We start from the raw sequence: 9327 nt of genomic DNA on the forward strand, positions 1-9327 counted from the left end.
TTCTTTCATATCTTCTCTAATTATCAACGTAATTTAATTTAAATGGCATGGTTATCTTGATGATGAGATTTTTTTTTTTTATTAGTTTATGCTATGTCTAGAAAAATTAATGAAAAATATTTTACAAACAGTCTACTGACACAGCATGGATTTCAAGGGTCCACCAGCCTAAACTTATCATGAGTTTGGTTCATAAATTTGTATAGAATTTCAAAAAACAAAAAAATAAGTAAAATATAAATGAAATTGTTGGTACTATAAATTTGTAATTTTTTGCAAGATACGTGGCATCCTCTATTCATTTGGAAGTTAAAAGAAGTTATAGAGATGATGAAGAATATAAAGGACAAAGTGGATGAGTGGAAGGACACATGGCAAGACAAGAATAAAGATGGAAGAAATAGATAGTTACTAAGTAGTTATTGCTGTATTTTTTCCTCAATAAATAGCCATTAATGGCTACATTGTAAAGAGATCCAGAATTCATAATCAAAGACAATTGATTTCAATATTTCTTGTCATTTTCCTTATCTTATGAGTAGTTTAACATAGATTTATATTTCGAAGCATTTTATACACTTCTTTTTCGAAGCATAGGAGTAGAGGTAAGTAATTACTACTTTGATTGTTCACTCAATCGTCTTTCTCCGTCGCCCTCATTCTTCTTTTAATTTTTCTTTTCTCTACACTTGGCAATTTTGAAGTCCTCTTCGTTGAGGCAAAAGAACCGTCAACACAATCGCTTGATAATTAGCTTGAATTTAATCTGTAAGGATTTTTCAATCTTTGTTGGCACCCTCGCATTTATGATATTTTCATTCGTAGGAAAAATAAGCCAACAATTTTTGGCACGCCCAGTGGGACTGCCAAGTGTAAGAAATGACAAACGATTTGGATTTCGCCATTCGAACTTGTCAATTTGAAATATATTGGCGTGAAAAAAAAAATTGGATCTTCAAGAAGAGATCCATTTTCTCGATGAAATAAACTTTCATCCATTACAATATTATTTGGTGGAAGAAAAAAGACATCATTTAATTGGAAAAATTCATCAACTTGATATGGAAATTCGCCAATGGAATGATGAGTTATCAACTCTCACTACCAAGTCTTTAACTGAGGCTTTAATGGCCGGAATTAGTGAATTTTTTCTGAATTTTTCTATGGTTGAAAATAGCAAAAGCAAAGAGTTGATTTCATCAATGGCTCGGGGGGTTCAAGAGTCCGTTTTTAAATAGCCAAATTATGAAATTAACATAACGAAAGAGCATGTTCTTGAACCAAATTTGGCTAAGAATGATGTTCCATGCATGGCTTGGGGGGTCTCAAAACCAATTTTTAGAGAGTCATGTCATGAAAATAATATATCTATGGGTGGTTTTCATAAGCCATTAATGACTAACATGGAAAAACAACCCACTTTGCTAAATAATTATGAAAATCTATTCGGCAAGAGTCATGTTTTTAAAACAAACATGGTCAAGAATAATGAACAAGCCACTGTTCATGAATTCAAAATTTTTGACATTTTTCAAAATATCAAAAAGTATGAATTTTTATGGTCACACTATACCATGACTTTTGGTGTTCAAAATCCTTTTTGGATTTGTGGTTCACATCAAAATATAATTATGATGATGTGGCTAATAAAATTAACAAATTGTTCTTATGAGTTCGAAGCATGAACTTGGCTAGAACAAAGGATGACCATTTAAAATGAATGAACTTGGCTAGAAAAAGCCTATGCATTTAAATAAATGGTTGAGAATGGCTTATCTTTTCAAATTGATGCCCAGTTGTACACAATCAAAGCATCGAAGATACATTCGAAGCATCAAGAGTTGTTTCGAAGGTTGATTACTTCGCCTTCGAAGCTGTATAAAGCTTTGAAGATACATTCGAAGCATCAAGAGTTGTTTCGAAAGTTGATTACTTCACCTTCAACATTCGAAGCATCAAGAGTTGTTTCGAAGGTTGATTACTTCACCTTCGAAACTGTATAAAGCTTTGAAGATACATTCGAAGCATCAAGAGTTGTTTTGAAGGTTGATTACTTCACCTTCGAAACTGTATAAAGCTTCGAAAATACATTCGAAGCATCAATCCTAACCTTGAAACTTCATTGTAAGTATCATCATCCTATATCAATGCTTCCAACCTTCGAAGGGTGATGTTGTTCCTTCAAATTTGTGCCGCAAAACCTTCGAACGATGAATTTGGTCTTTTATACCACCTTCGAAGCTTGTTATTGGTCATCTAGTCATAATTTCATGCTCATTCGAAACACTTTATTGATGCTATTATATCATTCGAAGCACTTTGTTGATATTATTCGAAGCACTTTATTGCTTAGATTAGTCATGTGCTTGGTTCGGCCCTTTAAAAATTCAAAGTAAACATCATTTTTAAGGGCCGCGGGGGGTAATGTTGGCACCATAAATCTGTAATTTTTTGCAGGACACGTGGCATCCTCTTATTCATTTGGAAGTTAAAAGAAGTTATAGAGATGATGGAGAATATGAAGGACAAAGTGGATGAGTGGAAGGACAAAGTGGATGGGTGGAAGGACACACGGCAAGACAAGAATAAAAATGAAAGAAATAGGTGGTTACTAAGTAGTTATTGCTGTATTTTTTCCTCTATAAATAGCCATTAATGGCTACATTGTAAGGAGATCCAGAATTTAAATCAAAGACAATTGATTTCAACATTTCTTGTCATTTTCCTTATCTTAGGAGTAGTTTAACATAGATTTATATTTCGAAACATTTCTTTTCAGCATTTCCATTTCGAAGCATTTTATGCACTTCCTTTTCGAAGCATAGGAGTAGAGGTAAGTAATTATTACTTTGAATGTTCACTCAATCGTCTTTCTCCGTCCGTCTTTCTTCTTTTACTTTTTCTTTTCTCTACACTTGGCAATTTTGAAGTCCTCTTCGTTGAGGCAAAAGAACCGTCAACGCAATCGCTTGATAATTGGCTTGAATTTAATCCGTAAGGATTTTTTAATCTGTAAGGATTTTTCAATCCGTGCTGGCACGCTCACATTTATGATATTTTCCTTCGTAGAAAAAATAAGCCAACAATTTTTGGCACGCCCAGTGGGACATCAAGTGTAATAAATGGAAAATGAATTGGATTTGTCCATTTCAAATAGCCTAGATGAAATTTATTGGCGTAAACAAGAAATTTTGGATCTTCAAGAAGAGATCCATTTTCTTGATGAAATAAATTTTCATTCCTTACAATATTATTTGGTGGAAGATAAAAGACATCATTTAATTGGAGAATTCATCAACTTGATATGGAAATTCGCCAATGGAATGATGAGTTATCAACTCTCACTACCAAGTCTTTAACTGAGGCCTTAATGGCCGGAATTGGTGAATTTTTTGAGAATTTTTCTATGGTTAAAAATAGCAAAAGTAAAGAGTTGATTTCATCAATGGCTCAGGGGGTTCAAGAGTCCGTTTTTAAAAAGCCAAATTATGAAATTAACATAACGAAAGAGCATGTTCTTGAGCCAAATTTGGCTAAGAATGATGTTTCATACATGGCTCGGGGGGTCCAAAAACTAATTTTTAGAGAGTTAAGTCATGAAAATAACATTCTTATGGAGGATTTTCATAAGCCATTAATGACTAACATGGAAAAACAACCCACTTTGCCAAAGAATTATGAAAATCAATTCGGCGAAAGTCATGTTTTTAAACCAAATATGGTCAAGAATAATGAACAAGCCACTGTTCATGAATTCAAAATTTTTGACATTTTTCAAAATATCAAAAAGTATGAATTTTCATGGTCACACTATACCATGATTTTTGGTGTTCAAAATCCTTTTTGGATTTGTGGTTCACATCAAAATATAATTATGATGATGTGGCTAATAAAATTAACAAATTGTTCTTATGAGTTCGAAGCATGAACTTGGCTAGAACAAAGGATGATCATTTAAAATGCATGAACTTGTCTAGAAAAATCCTATGCATTTAAATAAATGGTTGAAAATGGCTTATCTTTTCAAATTGATGGTCAGTTGTACACAATCAAAGCATCGAAGATACATTCGAAGCATCAAGAGTTGTTTCGAAGGTTGATTACTTCGCCTTCGAAGCTGTATAAAGCTTTGAAGATACATTCGAAGCATCAAGAGTTGTTTCGAAGGTTGATTACTTCACCTTCGACATTCGAAGCATCAAGAGTTGTTTCGAAGGTTGATTACTTCACCTTAGAAACTGTATAAAGCTTTGAAGATACATTCGAAGCATCAAGAGTTGTTTTGAAGGTTGATTACTTCACCTTCGAAACTGTATAAAGCTTCGAAGATACATTCGAAGCATCAAGACTAACCTTGAAACTTCATTGTAAGTATCATCATCCTATATCAATGCTTCCAACCTTCGAAGGGTGATGTTGTTCCTTCAAATTTGTGCCGCAAGACCTTCGAACGATGAATTTGGTCTTTTATACCACCTTCGAAGCTTGTTATTGGTCATCTAATCATAATTTCATGCTCATTCGAAACACTTTATTGGTGCCATTATATCATTCGAAGCACTTTGTTGATATTATTCGAAGTACTTTATTGCTTAGATTAGTCATGTGCTTGGTTCGGCCCTTTAAAAATTCAAAGTAAACATCATTTTTAAGGGCCGCGGGAGGTAATGTTGGCACCATAAATTTGTAATTTTTTGCAGAACACGTGGAAGGACAAAGTGGATGAGTGGAAGGACACATGGCAAGACAAGAATAAAGATGGAAGAAATTGGTAGTTACTAAGTAGTTATTGCTGTATTTTTTCCTCTATAAATAGCCATTAATGGCTACATTGTAAAGAGATCCAGAATTCATAATCAAAGACAATTGATTTCAATATTTCTTGTCATTTTCCTTATCTTAGGAGTAGTTTAACATAGATTTATATTTCGAAATATTTATTTTCAGCATTTCCATTTCGAAGCATTTTATGCACTTCCTTTTCGAAGCATAGGAGTAGAAGTAAGTAATTACTACTTTGATTGTTCACTCAATCGTCTTTCTCCGCCTCCCTCATTCTTCTTTTAATTTTTCTTTTCTCTACACTTGGCAATTTTGAAGTCCTCTTCGTTGAGGCAAAAGAATCGTCAACACAATCGCTTGATAATTGGCTTGAATTTAATCTGTAAGGATTTTTCAATCCTTACTGGCACGCTCGCATTTATGATATTTTCCTTCGTAGGAAAAATAAGCCAACAGAAATATAATTACAAGTTATTTTAAAAAGATGGTTAAAAATTGATTTTTTTAATTTTTTTTTTAAAAAATATATAAAATGTAAGAGACGATACAATTCAAAATAAATTAAAAGTTAAAAAATAACTTTTAACTATTTTTCCAAAATACCCCCACATTTTACACAATTTTTACATAATTTTCTTCTTTCCGTGTCTAAATCCAAAATTTGTAGAAGTCAATGATTATATATTATAAACTAATGCAAATTCCATAACTCACTTTAAAAAATGCTCCCCCAAATTCCAATAATGTAATAACTACTAATTTTTCACACACCACACACACACACACACACACACACAGGTAGCTTCCAAGCACTTACTTGGGAAGACTCCAATCGCCTTTCCTTCACACGGTTTTCTTTTCTGCAACTCAAATCGTTTACCAAAGTACGCATATATCTCAGCTCACCCGCTCCTCTATCTTCTAGGTTTCTCATCTTCATATCCCACTTTCAGGTACTCTCTAGCTTTGTCCTCTAAACTGTTCTATGTATCCTTCTCTGTTCTCTTTGCAATTAAACCGTTATTTTTCTCTAATTATTTCACCTTTTGAGCTTGAGCCTAAATCTGGGGTTTCCCTTGCTCTGGGTTGCCCTTATGCATCATGATTGCATGATCTACTACTGTTCAAGATATATATGTGTATTGGTGAGCGAATTTGGAATAAATTGGGTCTGAATCTATGATTTCGTTTGTGTTGTGTCGCCCTTATGCATCAAGCTTGCATTCTTATGTATGTGTTAGTGAGTGAAATTTGAAATTCTTGGGAATCGAAAGGCTTAAATTTTGTCAGTTTAAGCTGAAAATTCACAGGGGGAGATAGAATTTTTTGGTATAGCCTTCATATTACATGAACCAGGTTTGGGTTGCTTAGAGTATAGGTGATAGAGAGAACAGTGATGAGAGAAACCAGCAAGGAAAGTTAGCTTCAATGCCGTGTTAGAATTTTGTAGCATCTAACTCAAATTGGTAATAAGTGGAGAAGCCTTTAGATTGTGTGGATCAAGTTTAGGTGTCTTATATAGAGATAGACAATATCATCTAACACTGATTATGGATAAACCTTAGGCTCAGGGGCGGAGGGAGGGGGGGCTGGCTGGCCCCTGCTAAGTTTCCAAGAATTTTTCATATAAGCACGCAAGTTATATAGTTGTTATGTACTGTAATTGTATTTGGCCCTCCAAACTTCTTATATTCTTACTTATATGCCATATTTTGTAGGATCCTTATGGGTTTTTGTAGTGTTAGGTGCAAATAATTTCAGTTATGTTATGAAAGATGCACTATAAGAAAAATCTTAGTTACAAATCATTGTGGTTATGTAACGAACTATCATGATTAGGTTATGAATATTAAAATATTATGAACTATTGTTGTGAAAAAAATTATTAACTATTGTGATATTGTTACGAATTATTATGGTATAGTTTTGATAGGTTATAGGGCATACCATAATTTTGTTTGTTTTCTTTTCTAAAAATCTATTTTCCTATTTCATTCATTTGTACGAGAGAACATCAAAAATTTATGTACGTAGTGTGATACATAATTCATTATCATTTACATTTACATTTACGTTTACATTTACATTTTTCTAGTGGTGGTGAATCATTGAAATTCAAATTTCTAGAATAGATTTAGAATGTTATCATTATTTATTTGCTTAGTTTTAATAGTGATTTGTTGATTTTAGTCGTTTACATTTAATTTAACCCAACTGTTTAGACTTGGCTAATGCCTTACTTTTGGCCCCCCAATGCTATAATCTTGGCTGTGCCCCTGCCTAGACTGAATTAGCAGCATACAAGAACTCAGATCATTTTCTAGGACTAATTTCACATTTTGTTGGAACTTAATTTAGAACTCCTAAGGTCCTTTTATGATACCTGTTAAGGCAGATTTAGACTAGTTTGAAGCATCAAGTAATATATATATATATATATATATTGATAAATAATCATCAACTATTTTATTCCACTTATAAATGTAATTGAAAGCATTAATCCAAAACATAGTTTATTTAGTTGACTATTGAAGAATATTGGTGTCCTAAATATGGTAGTATGGACCTCATATTCCTTCATGCATGAAATATTAACAAACTACTAGCACTAGAAATTCTAGTTATGTTCTTCATTTATAAGTCTATAATTGCACCTACCGAATCTAAGCCTAACGGTTTGAGTATCTTGCTTTAGTTATCATATGTTATCTCGCATTCTAATATAATATTTGGTATTTTATGTGCTAAAGTTATTGCTTGACGCAAATATTAGGTTTGTTAAAGTTCGTTGATTATTTGTTATGACTTCTTCTTGAAGTTTTATTCTGTTATTTGTTCTGGTAACTGGTGTGCTAATCACCACCCTGTCATTCTGTACATTAGGTTGTTCAATGGCGATGGAATTCTTAACATTTTTGGCAGTAGGTAGTCTTGTGGATACAATGTTCCTCAAGAAAGTTTGGACGAAAATCGAACTTCTTAAGAATATTTGGACATTCATTGTTGATTGCCCTGAGTGGCTAAATTATCACAATCACCTTGATGAAAATGTGCAAAGCCTTGCGAGAAAGATGGAAACATTATGCTGTCTAGAGGAGGATATTAGCAGACAATTGGAAGTTGCGGAGTTAAATCCTAGAAATGAGAGAAAGAGAGAAGTTAAAAATTGGTTGGAAAATGTACAACGTAAACATATTGAGGTGGAAAGCATGGTACGAAATTATGGAGGGGTGAAGTTTTTACTGCGTGCATGGTGGGGAAGTCAGGTTAAAAAGAATATTGAACAAGTGGACGAGCTTTATCAACAGGGACGATTTCCAGAGGGTCTTGTACTTGAATCATCTCATACTAGGGTGGAGGCATTATTGACGAACGCATTGGTGGATACACAAGAAAGAGCTCTGGAAAATATTCAGAGATGTGTGATGAATGATAGAGTCTCAATAATTGGTGTTTTTGGAATTGAGGGAATTGGAAAAACATGCATCATTGAAAATTTATACAATCAACTGATACTTTCTCAAAATTTTGACCACGTTTATTGGGTAAGTGTATCCCCCGAGCACACCGTTCTTAAATTGCAGGATGACATTGCGAAAGCAATAGGATTTAATTTAGATGACAATGACGAAAGGAAAAGGGCAGCCAGGTTGCATAATGCATTAAACAGACGAAAGAAGATTGTACTCATTTTGGATGGACTTTCGAGACATTTTAATCTAGATAGCATAGGAATTCGCACACAAGTGAATGGATGCAAACTGGTTTTAACCACTAGATCACGGGAGGTGTGTCGAACGATGCGTTGCAGGGCCAGGGAGATTATCGAAGTGGTGCCTCTTCCCTTAGATGAAGCAGAAAGGTTATTCATGGAAAATGTCGGATTAAATGACCTGGTTGATCCAGAAATTGAAGAAATTGCCAATCAAATTATCATAGCATGTCATGGCTTGCCTCTTTCCATTATAAATATGGCTGAAAAGCTGAGGGGCGTGGATGACATTCGTGAGTGGAGACATAAATTGAATGAATTTCAAAATGAGCTTCATGATTAGTGCTGTGGGTTGTCTGGGCAACTGAAATATGTTGTAATTTCTTTGCAAAATGAAAATTCTAGTGCTGTACCTCGTATCTCTGCATTATCTGTTGTAGCTACAATGCTTGACTGATTAGAGTTATTAGTACAACTTGTTGCTGGCTTTACTGCTAAATGACATTGTAAAGAGAAGCTATTAGCATTTGGTATGGATGAAAAAATATAGATTAGACAATGTTCAATCTTTTTCCAGTTGAGATTTTTTTTTTTTTTGGTGGGTAATTTAGATTGGGTCTTGCTAACAAGTATCCTAGATGCATACAAAAAAGACAAATTAAGTGTAAAACTCAATTCACTTTTCATTAGTTTATTTATAGCATTTTCACTCAATTTAATACACTTCCATTTTTTTTTAAACTATTTTTAAAACAATTTTACACCAATTTTAACAGTAAACAATACATGGGAGCACCTGTTAACATTTGCCATTTAGATTTTCCAATCTTTTG

General features: G+C 33.5%; 1 protein-coding gene across 2 annotated transcripts; it reads left to right on the top strand.

Moving 5' to 3' along the window:
* Positions 1–5528: 5528 nt before the first annotated feature.
* LOC114324036 (putative disease resistance protein At4g14610) lies at positions 5529–9070 on the top strand. Of its 2 annotated transcripts, none has more exons than XM_028271761.2 (2): positions 5529–5735; positions 7666–9070. In XM_028271761.2, exon 2 carries the CDS (start codon positions 7674–7676, stop codon positions 8835–8837), a length of 1164 nt encoding a protein of 387 aa, XP_028127562.2. In that variant the 5' UTR covers positions 5529–5735; positions 7666–7673; the 3' UTR covers positions 8838–9070. The 2 variants fall into 2 exon arrangements, with proteins under 2 accessions (XP_028127562.2, XP_082740394.1); XM_082884268.1 differs by having other exon boundaries at positions 5566–5927.
* Positions 9071–9327: the final 257 nt, after the last annotated feature.

The sequence above is a fragment of the Camellia sinensis genome, chromosome 8 (genome assembly GCF_055761805.1).
Source record: "Camellia sinensis isolate YWXY chromosome 8, ASM5576180v1, whole genome shotgun sequence".
NCBI lineage: Eukaryota > Viridiplantae > Streptophyta > Magnoliopsida > Ericales > Theaceae > Camellia > Camellia sinensis.